The sequence below is a fragment of the Mercenaria mercenaria genome, chromosome 6 (genome assembly GCF_021730395.1).
Source record: "Mercenaria mercenaria strain notata chromosome 6, MADL_Memer_1, whole genome shotgun sequence".
Lineage (NCBI taxonomy): Eukaryota > Metazoa > Mollusca > Bivalvia > Venerida > Veneridae > Mercenaria > Mercenaria mercenaria.
Genome location: NC_069366.1, coordinates 66,365,868 through 66,381,553, shown reverse-complemented (window position 1 = coordinate 66,381,553; position 15,686 = coordinate 66,365,868). Strand labels below are relative to the sequence as shown.

Genomic DNA, 15,686 nt, shown 5'->3' with positions numbered 1-15,686 from the left:
GTTTTGAAAATTCTGATAAAGATTTATGTTGTAGAAAAAATATAATGTGTTTCATAGATATAATATGGTAACTGAGTAAAAGTGGGGTAGTGAAGGAAACTTAAACTTACTTTGTCCTTATAATTTGGACAGTACACAGCTGGTGCTCAGGGATAAGTGTGCCAGGCCTGTTCTAATGATCTTCTAATTGAAGATTTAAATCTAAATGAAGATTTCTTACCTGATGGGTGTTCCATTCCATAGAACACAATAGAAACGTTTTCTTTTCTTTACAAAAAAGCAAGGCTTTAATTGTTGCTATACATATGAAGAAATAATGGAAGTACTGTAGAATCAGTATGTCTTTCACATATGGCAAGGGGGGGGGGGGTGCCTATTGATTTAGTGCTGTCTGTCAGTCTGTCTGTATATCACAGAATTTGTCCAAGCATCTCCTCCAACACCACCAGACAGATTTACACCAAACTTTACAAAAGTGATCATTGCCAAGTCTAGTTTTAACTGTTTAGTATAATTATCATTGGCATGTTTAGTTCGATGAATTTCAGTGGAGTTACAGCCCCCTGATGTGTCGTAGTTTATCTTGTCAGCACAACTGCTCTGACACCACCTGGAGCCGGTTAATCGAAACTTTTAACAGTTGATTAAGCTAACAGCCGATTAACTTTTAGATTAATATTTTTACGCTTTAGAAAGCTTAGCAAAACAAATGTATGACTTAAGGTTTATAAACACTAAAATGTCTTTACAGTAAAATTAAAACATCATACTAGTGTTTCCCACCAAGACTAGTATTTTGAATCAAAATTTAACAGGCGATTAGTTTAACAGGCTGTTAAAGTTTCGAACAACTGGGCCCAGGTTGATTTACACTTGATTTGTTGTATTTTACAGTGTCGTAAATTCTGTATACCTAGAGTCAGTGTGAAGCATAGGTGTGCATTTCATCAGCTGATTTTCGAGAATTATAACCCTTGATTTTTCAAATTCTGTGATGTTTGTGCTACTTTTCCTATACCACAGGTTGGAATTCTACCAAACTTCACAGGAGTTTTCAGTGCCAAGTCTAGTTGTGTATATTGTTACAATGTTATGGCTCAGTGATTTTTACTGGAGTTATGGCCCTTAATTTGTGTCATTTTACAAGTGATGGGAGACAAATTACGTTTTATCATGAAAAAAATCTAGTTATTATTTACAAGAGGTTTATTTTTGCAGATTTGGTCATGGCCTTTATTCGCCAAATTGAAACGAAACAAACAAGTCTACTAAAGTCTTAACTTAAAATATTTTATTTTCAAAACTTGACATGTCTGAGTAAAAGCCTAACCTAAGCCCAAATTTTTTATAAAGATAATAGTGACCACAGCCCAAAAATTGGATAACTGCATTCATATAGAGAAACTGTTAACCACTTTTTGCACTGAGTCCATAATATGTTCAAATGAAATGTGCAATTTTGCAGATGACAAAATTTTATGCGAAAGAAATTGAATGACTTTACAGTACGGTATCTACATGGTACATAAATTATGTCCTCTAATTAGTTCAGCTGTTTTCTAACAGTGATGGCTAACTGATGATTTCTACATGCTTTTTGCATGTTCCTGTCTGTTCTTACCCTTAGTTTAGCTATTTATGATAAATGGTAAACTCATTTTGTACATGTGCATGTAAAATGCTGTCTGTGTTCTTTGTCAGTCTGCTGTAAAAACACAGCTTGTAGAAAAACAAAGAAGTAGAGAGAAGAATCCTTTATAGCAAACACAGCCAGAGTCAGGCTACCCACAACCCTTACCCAACACAACCAGAATTATACACCCAACAGGCTACCCACAACCCTTACCCAACACAACCAGAATTATACACCCAACAGGCCACCCACAACCCTTACCCAACACAACCAGAATTATACACCCAACAGGCCACCCACAACCCTTACCCAACACAACCAGAATTATACACCCAACAGGCCACCCACAACTCTTACCCAACACAACCAGAATTATACACCCAACAGGCCACCCACAACCCTTACCCAACACAACCAGAATTATACAGCCAACAGGCTACCCACAACCCTTACCCAACACAACCAACCCTTACCCAACACAACCAGAATTATACACCCAACAGGCCACCCACAACCCTTACCCAACACAACCAGAATTATACACCCAACAGGCCACCCACAATCCTTACCCAACACAACCAGAATTATACACCCAACAGGCCACCCACAACCCTAACCCAACACAACCAGAATTATATTCCACAAAACTATCCTCTCCGAATATGACAGTGCAGGGAAATGCATCTTACAACACTACTTTATTACATGCAGTCTATATTATACAAAATTTTCAACTTATACACATTCGATACATTTTACATTTGTATATTTCAGGTGAATCTGGTTTGGGTAAATCTACATTGATTAACTCACTCTTCCTCACAGACCTCTACTCTGGAGAGTATCCAGGACCTTCAAACAGAATACAGAAAACTGTCAAGGTACTTTCTTCTCAAAAATTTCTTTAAGGATCATTTTTACCAACATTGCCCAAATATTTACAAGTACAAAAATAATTTTTTGGTGAAGGACAATGTAGTCAACCTGGGATGCATGCTGTCAAAATCAATAATGATCATCAGTGAGGTTTTATTAGTGTTTCTCAAATAAAAATAAGGGGAAGTGTTTACAGGTATGTCATTATGTTCATGTAACAGACAAGGATGATTGCTTTAAGCAGTATAAACTGTCTTATATGTGGGAGGTGTGGAGGCAAGCTCGGATCATTTGACCATAGTTTTATTGACCAAAGCAGCAGTGGTGTATGTAGGCTGTGCAGTCTGTAAGTGAAGGGTTCAAAACATATCTCATACAAGACCTGTATTAGCTTTTTGCTTGTTTTGGACTCAAGACAGGTTCAACTTTTTACCCATTCCTAGACTTACACAGTCTGTTGAGATTAAACATTTCCCATTTAATTCATTTTTTTTTAAAAATATATATCAAATTTTCTGTAGCTCCCTTTTACTGTGGCTTATCTCAACAGAGGCTAGACATATTGTAAATTTTATGAGAAAGTGGTATCAGAGAGGATTTTATGGCCAAGTGCTTTACAGGTAATGACTCTAACCACTGATGCCAGTCTAACCTATTCCTAGTGGAGAAACAAAATTAAACAGTTAAATCACAAATCAAGTCATGAAATATGTTTTCAAATTAAATGGTACTTGATTATAATGTGGAAAATATAAACATAGTATATTGTGTATTTCACCATCCTTTTATGTTGAAGTAATGTTTAATGATGCAGAGAACACAAAAATGTTGTTTTGTATTTCAAAGGGAAATGGTAATGAGTCACAGTACAGTACACAAAAAGCCTGATTTGTGTGGAATAAAATCATAGAGAATAAACTATATTCGTGTTTTGTCTATATATAATACGGCTTTGTTATGTCTATTTCTAACTGTCATTCTATATCTTGTTCATTTCAGGTTGATAAAACCAATGTGACATTAAAAGAAAATGGTGTTCAATTGAGACTGACTGTTGTAGATACACCAGGGTTTGGTGATGCTGTAGATAATAGTAACTGGTGAGATATTTACATTATGTGGTGGTGGATGGGAGACAACTTCAAATGCTTGCTGTTGATAGATTACCTCCCTTTAAACTGCAAAACCATGATAACAGTACAAATATAGACTTATTCCATTGCACAAGCATGCCGATTAAATCTTACAAGAACATTTTGAGATCTTCTCAAGACAGATTATAATACTGGTGTACAATTGATTAAGGGTCAGCAGGAATCCTAAGCTATGATTGCTTTATCATTCAAGTTGTATGATACAGTTTGTTTCTGTTTTCACAGTTGGCAGCCTGTTATAGACTTTATAGACTGTAAATATGAAGAATATTTAGGAAACGAGTCCAAAGTAGTGAGGACAACAACAGCGGATACGAGAGTACATTGTTGTTTGTATTTCATAGCACCAACGGGTCATGGGTACGTATTTTTATGCCCCCCTTCGAAGAAGGAGGGGTATATTGTTTTGCAGATGTCGGTCGGTCGGTCGGAATGTAGACCAATCCGCTTCCGGATGATAACTCAAGAACCCTTGGGCCTAGGATCATGAAAGTTGATAGGGAGGTTGGTCATCACAAGCAGATGACCCCTATTGATTTTGAGGTCTGTATGTCAAAGGTCAAGGTCACAGTGACCCTGATTAGTAAAACGGTTTCCGGATGATAACTCAAGAACCCTTGGGCCTAGGATCATGAAAGTTGATAGGAAGGTTGGTCATCACCAGCAGATGACCCCTATTGATTTTGAGGTCAGTATGTCAAAGGTCAAGGTCACAGTGACCCTGAACAGTTGAACGGTTTCCGGATGATAACTCAAGAATGCTTAGGCCTAGGGTCATGAAAGTTGATAGGAAGGTTGGTCATGACCAGCAGATGACCCCTATTGATTTTGAGGGAGGGGTATATTGTTTTGCAGATGTCGGTCGGTCGGAATGTAGACCAATCCATTTCCGGATGATAACTCAAGAACCCTTGGGCCTAGGATCATGAAAGTTGATATGGAGGTTGGTCATCACAAGCAGATGACCCCTATTGATTTTGAGGTCTGTATGTCAAAGGTCAAGGTCACAGTGACCCTGATTAGTAAAACGGTTTCCGGATGATAACTCAAGAACCCTTGGGCCTAGGATCATGAAAGTTGATAGGAAGGTTGGTCATCACCAGCAGATGACCCCTATTGATTTTGAGGTCAGTATGTCAAAGGTCAAGGTCACAGTGACCCTGAACAGTTGAACCGTTTCCGGATGATAACTCAAGAATGCTTAGGCCTAGGGTCATGAAAGTTGATAGGAAGGTTAGTCATGACCAGCAGATGACCCCTATTGATTTTGAGGTCAGTATGTCAAAGGTCAAGGTCACATTGACCAGGAACAGTAAAATGGTTTCCGGGTAATAACTCAAGAACGCTTGGGCCTAGTATCAGAAAAAATGATAGTGAGGTTGGTCATGACCAGCAGATGACCTCTATTGATTTTGAGGTCATTAGGTCAGAGGTCAAGGTCACGTTGGCCAGGAACAGTTTAAAATGGTTTCTGATCTTCTTTTCCAAAACCACATGGTCTAGGGCTTTGATATTTGGTATGTAGCAAAATCTAGTGTTCCTCCACCAAGATTGTTCAGATTATTTCCCTGGGGTCAAATATGACCCTTGTCCAAAACCACAGGTCAAAGGGCTTTGATATTTGGTATATGACATCATCTAGTGGTCCTCTACTAAGATTGTCCAAATTATTTCCCTAGGATCAAATATGGCCCCGCCCTGGAGGTCACACGGTTTACATAGACTTATGTAGGGAAAAGCTTTGAAAATCTTCTTGTCCAAACCACAAAGCCTAGGGCTTTGATGTTTGTAATGTAGCATCATCTAGTGGTTCTCTACCAAGTGTGTTCAAATTATCCCTCTAGGCTCAATTGTGGCCTCACCCCGGGGTCACATGGTTAAAATAGACTTATATAGGAAAAAACTTAGAATCTTCATGTCCGTAACCTATATCATTCAAATTTGGACCACATGTATTGTTTTGAGTGGCAAGATGAACCTTGACATGAGTTGACCTTGATTTTGACCTAGTGACCTACTTTCACATTTCTCAAGCTACAGCCTTCAAATTTGGACCACATGCATAGTTTTATGTACCAAATAAACTTTGACCTTGAAATTGATCTAGTGACCTACTTTCACATTTCTGAAGCCACAGCTTTCAAATTTAGACCACATGCACAGTGTTTTGTACTGAATGAAATTTGACCTTGATTTTGACCTTGAGCTAGTCTTGAAATTCGAAATGTTCAAAAATGGCTTAGTGGTGGGTGCCAAGATCACTCTGTTGATCTCTTGTTAGGTTAAAAGTCAAGGTCAAATTGAACCAGAACGTTAGAACTTTTGTTTACAGTGAGCATACAATTTCTGTTCCTTGTGCAATTACTGAATGCATCAAGGGGGGCATTTCGTGTTCAACGAGCTCTTGGTCTTTTACTTTACATTTTATTACATTGCCAGTTATAAAGATCATTGGTCCATAGTTTGAGCTGTATGACCGTCTATATTGAACATGATTGCTTGGCATAGGTAAAAGCTTGAAAGAAAAATATTGCAAAAATTGATTTCTGATGGCATGTAATAAAACAGTTCTTGAATGGCTTGCTGATCAGTAGTGAAAGCTACTTGACTGGACCTTGGACAAACGTTCTATCGACTGACTGGCAAGCCTTTCAATAAATTGTGACCAGTGATAGACAGTGCATAATGAATAGAAACCATTTATAGCATCTATTGTGTAATAGCTACAGATCTGATTAAGTGTTCATTTATACAATTGAAAGGAATTTAAAAGGGTCAAAATATTATTGAAACCTATGCTCATTTGAGACTTAGAGAATTGAAATCAAAGTGAGTACCAGCAAACTGGTTAAGAGTAGGCTTACTTGTCAAATGTTTAAATGAGATAATTTTACTTCATGTATTGTTGCAGTATTCATAAAAATTGGCTGAATTTGAATTTACACTTTCTTAATCAGAAATAGTTCCCCTTACTTTGAAGGAGTCATCATCTTGTTATTTTGGACCTGTAGATTTTGTATATATCAATTAGTACTTTGTTATTGCAGGTTAAAGCCATTAGATGTAGAGTTCATGAGACGATTACATGACAAAGTGAACATTATTCCATTAATAGCTAAAGCTGACACACAAACACCTGATGAATGTAGGGAATTTAAAAAGACTGTAAGTCACACGCATGTAATATTTCACTGAACTGAGTAACAAGTATTAAAAGTGAATGGAATAACTTGTAAATGAATGGTGTAACTTGTAAATGAAAAGAATGATAAGTAAATGAACAGAGTAATTAGTAAATGTACCAAGTAACTAGTAAATATATAGAGGAACTAGTAAATTGAAAATTGATGACCTTCATAGGGTAGTGACTGCCTCAGTAGCCTAGCGGTAGAGCACTCGCTTTGAGTGCGGGAGTGGGTACGATCCCAGACTGCGTCATACCAAAGACGTAAAAAATGGTACTAGTAGCTTCCTCGCTTGGCGCTCAGCATTAAGAGGATAGTACTAGGACTGTAGACTGGCATCAGTCGTTAGAGTCATTGAATGTAAAGCACCTGGCCATAAAATCAATCCTCTCTGATACCACTTTCTAAAAAAAATTACAATATCTCTTGCCGCTGTCTCTGTTGAGATGAGCCTAGAGAGAAAATGTTTTTCTGAGAAAATAATTTAATGTCAGTGTGAAGAAATTAATATTATTACAGACTATTTGATATCAACAGACTTTATAAGTCTACTAGGACTGGTCAGCCCAGTGTCAGTATAGTGTGACTGGGTGGGGTATCGTGTCATGTGTCTACGGCATGATATTCCAGTGAGGCAGCAGTATAAAGTTGGACCTTGTGTTCACTGCTACAAGTAGACACCGTCTTTTATATGACTGAAAAATTGTTGAAAAAGACGTTAAACCCGAACACACACACTGACAGGGTAGTGGTTGGTTGGGGTACGAGAAATATTAAAATTTTAGCTAATATACAGAACTTGCAAATAAAGGAAAAATGTTTTAACCATCACAAAAATTCCTACTTTCAGATTTTAAATGAAATAGCACAACATAAGATAAAGATATATGAATTTCCTGAATGTGATGATGAAGAAGAAAATAAAATACAGAAAAAGTTACGGGTATGTATCGACTTACCATATGTTAATTTGTAACAGCTCCACTTTGTTATAGTGTTGAAGGAAGTTTGTTTCTAACAGTAGATCACTATTTAGCATTTTTGTGTGCAATGATTTATCAGTAGTATCTTTTATTGCTGTAGTGGTGGAACTGGACGACAACCACATTAAAAAGCTATCAGCTTTGTCAGATTGCTTTTCTTTTCAGTTTTACAAATTTAAAGATGACATTGTGTCAAATTTCCTTGCTAAAAATGTGTCAGATATATGTTATATTGCACCAACTGAGATATAAATACCAAAATCTAAAATTTTCATGGGAGGGTGGGCATGCACCCAGATCCCAAAATCCAGGATCTGGCCCTAGAAATGAGCTTGTGTTTTCATTAGATTTGCAAATTCTATACATCTCAGAAAATTTTTCTTTTTAAACGAACGGTCACCCTTTCAACTGTCAAATTTTGCCTCTGCCCATAACTGAAAGAAACCAGTGTTTTCTTGCCTATTATGGTATTAGATGTCTCTTTAGGTAAACAGTAAGCCACCATTTTGCACATTTGTTTATTAAAGGACAGATTCCATTATCAGGACAGACCAATACAGTGTAAGAAGGCTGTATTCAGTGCTAAATTTGATTTAGTTAAAAATAACTTGTTCTATTTTGCAATGGAATCACACCAAACAGTGCCAAACAGCGTGTAAATGTCAAAACAGCCTGAATTTGTGATATTTTTTTTCCTGTTTAATTTGAGAAAATAATGCATTTCTGATTTGGGGCGCCTGTTATAGAATGGTTTTAGAGTCCTGATTTTAGACAGTAAGTGAAGGCTGTTTAAACGGTGTTGTTTCGTGTTTGAAAGATCGTGGAAACGCTCATAAAATCCTGTAAACATGGGAGCCTAAGTTCCAGGTATTTGGAACATTGAATGGAATACTCTGAAAAAGCTTTTAAAATTCTTAAAGCTGTTAATTGTTTTTGTATGGTGTAGAATGATCAAAGCTGTTTAATTCAGCTGTTATTTAATTAAAGTCTTATCCTTAACCCAGGCGCTAACCTTTAACATACACAAAGATATTCTTTAGAAAACTAGTTACTTAACACATGGCATTGCATTGTTTTTTAATTCAGACAGTATTTACAAAGGTAGGTTTTATGATTATAATTAGGTTTTGCAAATGCCTATGCTTCTTTAACTGCCTTCCTAAGTTGACTTTTTGTCTGATTTTAACTTGAGCAGCCACCTGGTTTTATATGCCAGATTTAATTACTCCCTTGGCAACCTGTTAAGTACAGGTATTATTGTATTTGTTATTAACTGTATCATGTATCAGGAAAACTTATAATAAAACATTCATAAGTTGTGCTGCAGGATTTATTAATTGCATTGCAGCATTTATAATTCACGTTGCAACATTTTTAGCTCACCTGTCACAAAGTGACAAGGTGAGCTTTTGTGATCGCGCGTCGTCCGTCGTCCGTCCGTCCGTAAACTTTTGCTTGACCACTCTAGAGGTCACATTTTTCATGGGGTCTTTATGAAAATTGGTCAGAATGTTCACCTTGATGATATCTAGGTCAAGTTCGAAACTGGGTCACGTGCGGTCAAAAACTAGGTCAGTAGGTCTAAAAATAGAAAAACCTTGTGACCTCTCTAGAGGCCATATTTTTCAGAAGATCTTCATGAAAATTGGTCAGAATCTTCAACTTGATGATATCTAGGTCAAGTTTGAAACTGGGTCACGTGCCATCAAAAACTAGGTCAGTAGGTCAAATAATAGAAAAACCTTGTGACCTCTCTAGAGGCCATATTTTTCATGGTATCTGTATGAAAATTGGTCTGGATGTTCATCTTGATGATATCTAGGTCGAGTTTGAAACTGGGTCACGTGCGGTCAAAAACTAGGTCAGTAGGTCTAAAAATAGAAAAACCTTGTGACCTCTCTAGAGACTATACTTTTGAATGGATCTTCATGAAAATTGGTCAGAATGTTAAACTTGATGATATCTAGGTCAGGTTCGAAACTGGGACACGTGCGGTCAATAACTAGGTCAGTAGGTCAAATAATAAAAAAAAACTTGTGACCTCTCTAGAGGCTGTATTTTTCATGGGATCTGTATGAAAATTGGTCTGGATGTTCATCTTGTTGATATCTAGATCAAGTTCGAAACTGGGTCAACTGTGGTCAAAATCTAGGTCAGTAGTTCTAAAAATAGAAAAACCTTGTGACCTCTCTAGAGGCCATTCTTTCAAATGGATCTTCATGAAAATTGGTCAGAATGTTCACCTTGATGATATCTAGGTCAAGTTTGAAATTGGGTCACGTGTGGTCAATAACTAGGTCAGTAGGTCAAATAATAGAAAAAACCTTGTGACCTCTCTAGAGGCCATATTTTTCATGGGATCTGTATGAAAGTTGGTCTGAATGTTTATCTTGATGATATCTAGGTCAAGTTTGAAACTGGGTCAACTGCGTCAAAAACTTGGTCAGTAGTCTAAAAATAAAAATCCTTGTAACCTTCTAGAGCCATACTTTCAAATGGATCTTCATGAAAATTGGTCAGAATGTTCACCTTGATGATATCTAGGTCAAATTCGAAACTGGTTCATGTGCAGTCAATAACTAGGTCAGTAGGTCAAATAATAAAAAAACCTTGTGACCTCTCTAGAGGCCATATTTTTCAATGGATCTTCATGAAAATTGGTCAGAATTTTTATCTTGATGATATCTAGGTCAGGTTCAAAACTGGGTCACATGAGCTCAAAAACTAGGTCACTATGTCAAATAATAAAAAAACAACGTCATACTCAGTTCAAAACTGGGTCATGTGGGAACAGGTGAGCGATTCAGGACCATCATGGTCCTCTTGTTTGTAATTGTTGCAGGATCGAGTCCCTTTCGCAGTTGTAGGTAGTAACACAGTAACGGAGGTTGGTGGTAAACGTGTACGAGGGAGACAGTATCCATGGGGTATCGTAGAAGTAGAAAACCTAGAACATAACGACTTCCTTGCTCTCAGGAATATGCTTATCAGGTAAAGTTTGCCACTTAAAGTAAATAAAACTTGATCAGGTTTCACAGTTTACTGGTAGAAAAAAGATAGGTCTACCATGGTTCCCTAGTTGAACCTCTGGCACTTTTCGCCAATATCTCCCCCGGCAGAACTTGCCTCCCACAAAATCTGGCAATATCTTGCCTGCAGACCTTGGCAATATCTCCCCTGAAGAACTTACTCTTCTGCACAACTCGGCAATATCTCCCCTGTAGAAATCTCCTACCAAAACCCTCTGCAGAACTCAGCAGTATCAGCATTGCCCAACTCTTCAGTATCTCCCCTACATGACCCCATCCCCCTTTGCAGAACTAGATAATACCCCCCTCCTACTGCATATATTAACAATATTTCCCCATAAGAAGCAGAACTCACCCACCCCCCTTCAGAACTTGGCTGTATCTCCCCAGAGGAGCTCTGCCCCTGCAGAACTTTTCAATATCTCCCCTGCAGATATCAGCAATATCTCCCCTGCATAACTCGCAATGTTTCTTGATACAAATTTAATAATTCAAAATAATCATTATTAGGTTGACTATACAAAGTCCACACCTTGGTTAAAGTTTTGATGCACTCTCTATCTCTGTAATTACTTGATGGATTTGTTTCAAACTTGAAATATTATTCCTCACCATCAACCACATCAAAGGGCACAAGGGCTATAAATCTAGCACCAATATTACATAATTACACCCCCCCCCCCCACCTTTTTTTATGCCTATTAAAATCGCACTGTCCGTCCATGCGTCCAGTAAATTCTTGTCCGGACTGTAACTCTTCCATCCATTAAGGGATTTTGAAGTATCTTGGCATAAATGTTCACCATAATGAGACAAGTGTCGTGTGCAAGACCCAGACCCCTAGCTCCAAGGTCAAGGTCACACTTAGAGGTCAAAGGTTAAGAAGATGTGTCACACTTATGACCGAGGCCTCTTAGGTCAAGGTCACAAAATGATATGTGATTTTTTGCGAATACAACTGTGGCATTCTTGGGCCTACTTAGTGGGCATTTGTCACCAGTAGTGACAGCTCTTGTTTACTTAGAATTTCAGATTTAAGTTTTGATACACTTTCTCAGTTATTACTAAATTGATTTGATTCGAACTTAAAATAGTTGTTCAGCATCATCACCCCCATCATATGACACATAGTCCATAACTCTGACAACAATTTTTCATGAATTATGCTCCTTACTTAGAATTTAAGGTTAATTTTTATGCATTTTCGCTATATCTCTGTTATTACAGAAAAGATTTAATTCAAACTTAAAATATTTGTTCCACATCGTCATCACATCATATGACACAAGGACCATAACTCTTGCACCAATATTTCATGAATTATGCCTCCATTTTGCTTAGAATTTCAGTTTAATTCTGATGCGTTTTCACCATGTCTACTGTTTTTAAATGGATTTGGTTTAAAGTTAAATGGTTGTTCCACATCATCACCTACACCTATGACACAAGGTGCACAATGCTGGTACCAATTTGTTATGAGTTACGGCCTCTTTTTACATAGAATTTCAGGTTCAAGTTGTGATGGACTTTTGCTTTATCTCATTTATTACTGAATAGATTTGATTCAAACTTTAAAAAATTATTCCACATTATTAGCCATATGATCTGACACATGGTTCATTACTCTTGCAGAAAGTTTCCATGAATTATGTCCCTTTTATACTTATTTAATGTTTTTATACACTTTATCTTTATCTCTGTTATTACATAATACTTTTGACTATGACACAGACTTAAGCTATATATTCCAATATCTTCATCCACATTGGAGTCATTAAACACTCCAATGACAGCTCTATCTTCCTCAGATTTTCCCAATTTCACTATACAGCATCAAAATAGTCAAGCGCACTGTCTCCTGTGACAGCTCTTGCTGATCCACCTTTCAGCAATGTTTACTACTTTACAGAAAGAACCCTTGCTACAAAATACTTATTTAAAAACAGACAAAACAATTGACAATTACAACAATAATAAATAAATATTCTATACTGTTCATTGCAAGTATTGTTCAGTAAGCCATTATGAACATGTGAGCGGACAAGTTGTAAATGATGAGTGTATGTTACTGTGTATAATACCATGTATATTACCATGGTTACAGGACACACATGCAGGACCTGAAGGATGTTACTAACAATGTACATTACGAGAACTACAGATACAATAAACTGGCACCAGCTAACACTGACGGCAAAATAAAGCCTGGATCTCTCACTAAGTAAGTTCCTCATATTTTTATATATTAGCTTATTTGTTAATGTACACACATGATTGTGAATTAACATTTAGCCTGCTGGCGGCAAGTGATTCTGCCTTTGCGACCAGTGCAGACCAAGATCAGCCTGCATGTCTGTACAGGCTAATCATGGTCTGCTCTGTTTGCTAGTCAGTCAGTAAATTTTCAGTGAACATCCCTTTGAATAATAAATGGTACTGCCCAGATTGAATGATGGACCAGTGCATTGTTGAAATTTAGCAGACTAAAGGTTAAACAGTTTAAGGATATGCTGTGAAATCATTCATACTTCTGGTGGCATAATTTTCAAAGTTGAGTGAAGCCACAGAATTAAATCCGAGCGAACAAGTAAAATTCCTGCTCATTTATTATTCAAATTCCATGAATACATATCCATATGAAATAGCCATTTTGGTGAAAACCACAAAAAGGAATAATTTCACAGTATATAGACAAACTTTGCAATACTGGCTTGCTTATGAGGAGGATAAGCATACCAGCAAGTAATGTAGCTTTAGTTTTAGTGTAAAGATTTAAACTTGAAAACATCAGTTAGACCGCAGTTAGACCGTTCATTTCTCACATGTCAGTTAACCTTTAGCCTGCTGGCGAATATTTCTGCCTTTGCGACCAGTGCAGACCAAGATCAGCCTGCACATCCGTGCAGGCTGATCATGGTCTGCACTGTTCGCTATTCAGTCAGTAATTTTTCAGCAAACACCCCTTCAATAAATAAATGGTATTGCCCATATTGAACAATGGACCAGTCCATTTTAGAAATTTAGCAGGGTAAAGGTTAACAATTGTGTTTTGTTGCAGGGATCCACTGACACAGATGGCTGAGGAGAAACGAGAACATGATACCAAGATGAAGAAAATGGAAGCTGAAATGGAACAGGTGTTTGAGATGAAAGTCAAAGAAAAGAAACAGAAACTCAAGGACTCTGAAGCAGATGTAAACCATTTATGCAGTTATCATTTACAGCTGAAATATTGTAGCATTGATAACATTTATTGCATGTTTGGTTATAGAGTTTATCAGCCTTACGTCACATGTGTTTGAATAAACATGAAGCAGAATAAATATAAAGCATTAAATAAACATGAAGTGGAATAAACATGATGCAAGAGGAAAAATTTGCATTTACTTGTAGGACTCTGTTAAGAAGGCTGAAACTTAAATTTTCTTACATTCTACAAATGCAGCATTTCCATTTACAATAATGACATTCCAGTTTGCTTTCCCTATAATGTACTCATAATTTTGCAATGACACTTCAGTTTGCTTTGCCTATAATGTACTCATAATTTTGCAATGACATTTCAGTTTGTTTTACCTATATATTTGCAGTTACAAAAGAGACAAGAGCAGATGAAGAAAAGCTTAGAGCAGCAACAGAAGGAGATTGATGATAAATGGAAGACATTTGAGAAAGAAAAACAAACGTGGGAGGAGTCAACAGGTTATAGCAACTCACTTGAAAATGTCAAGGAGTAAGTACACAATCATGTACATTCTTAAAGAAGTTGTTATATTTGGTTTGAGTAGATGGTACATATAGAATTCATTTTTAAATTAAGGGCACAGATGTTTAAGAGTTTTAGTCGAGAATATATTTGAAATGAAAATAGGAAGTGACATTTAATGTTCTCTTGTTGCATGTCAAAGAAATACTTTGTTTACAGTAGTTATAATTTTGATTGTCACAATAATAATACAGTGAAATCAGATATTTTCGTGAAGCTAAAAGTTCGCTGTAATTGAGACTTGAATTTGTGGTGGTAAAATATATGTGACGTGATACTTGGCCATCTTTATAAGCATGTAGGACTGTCTGGTGAAATATTCTCGATTTTTATAAGCATGTAGGTTTATTAGTTTCTTAGTAAAATGTTAGTGATACATGGCAAACTTCATTGGCATGTAAGACTATTGTTTTTGTAGGAAAATGTGCATGATATATGGCAAACTTTTTAAGCATGTAGTACTATTTGTAGTATGGTAAAATATTCGTGAAATTTGCAAAACATATAGGACTACCATAATAATTACTGCCTTTTTGGTAGTATTCATTTTCACAGAGTTGTGTTGGAATTTCAGAATTAATGAAAATAAATTTGTCAAGAAAATGTCTGATTTTACAGTAGAACGAAGCAGTAGTAGTAATTTTTGTTTTTCTTATGTCATTTTTATAGCACCAGAGACAAAGGGTAATAATTTAATCCAACTTACTTGTACTTCCTGGCTTCTGCAACTGTACTGTCAGTTTTTCACAACCATGAGTCATCAGTTTTATTTTGCTGAAAGGTTTTATATTCATACACTAACAAAGGGTTCAAAAGGTCTTTTTAATGCTGAAATTTTTATTTTGGGTGTGGTAAAATGATTCTTAGATGCTAGTCAAGGTTGTAGTCTTACTTGTTTTGGAAATCTGGTACACTTTCATGAAATTGATTATTTACCTATTGCTACTGTTTTCAATTTTCAAACAAACTGAAGGAGTTTTTGTTATATTAGCTCACCTGTCACATAGTGACAGGGTGAGCTTTTGTGATCGCCTGTCTGTCGTCCGTCCATCCACAATTT

General features: G+C 36.6%; 1 protein-coding gene across 6 annotated transcripts in view; it reads left to right on the top strand.

The window, feature by feature from the left end:
• Positions 1 to 15,686, top strand: part of LOC123548537 (septin-7-like) — a 76,993-nt gene that overhangs the window by 57,279 nt on the left and 4,028 nt on the right. For all 6 annotated transcript variants that reach the window (XM_053546214.1, XM_045335863.2, XM_053546212.1 and 3 more), the window contains 9 exons: positions 2,408 to 2,514; positions 3,509 to 3,609; positions 3,889 to 4,023; positions 6,711 to 6,828; positions 7,699 to 7,791; positions 10,674 to 10,822; positions 12,965 to 13,081; positions 13,919 to 14,054; positions 14,451 to 14,593. In XM_053546214.1, the coding sequence (XP_053402189.1) occupies positions 2,408 to 2,514; positions 3,509 to 3,609; positions 3,889 to 4,023; positions 6,711 to 6,828; positions 7,699 to 7,791; positions 10,674 to 10,822; positions 12,965 to 13,081; positions 13,919 to 14,054; positions 14,451 to 14,593 (1,099 nt within the window). The remainder of the gene's footprint in view (positions 1 to 2,407; positions 2,515 to 3,508; positions 3,610 to 3,888; positions 4,024 to 6,710; positions 6,829 to 7,698; positions 7,792 to 10,673; positions 10,823 to 12,964; positions 13,082 to 13,918; positions 14,055 to 14,450; positions 14,594 to 15,686) is intronic.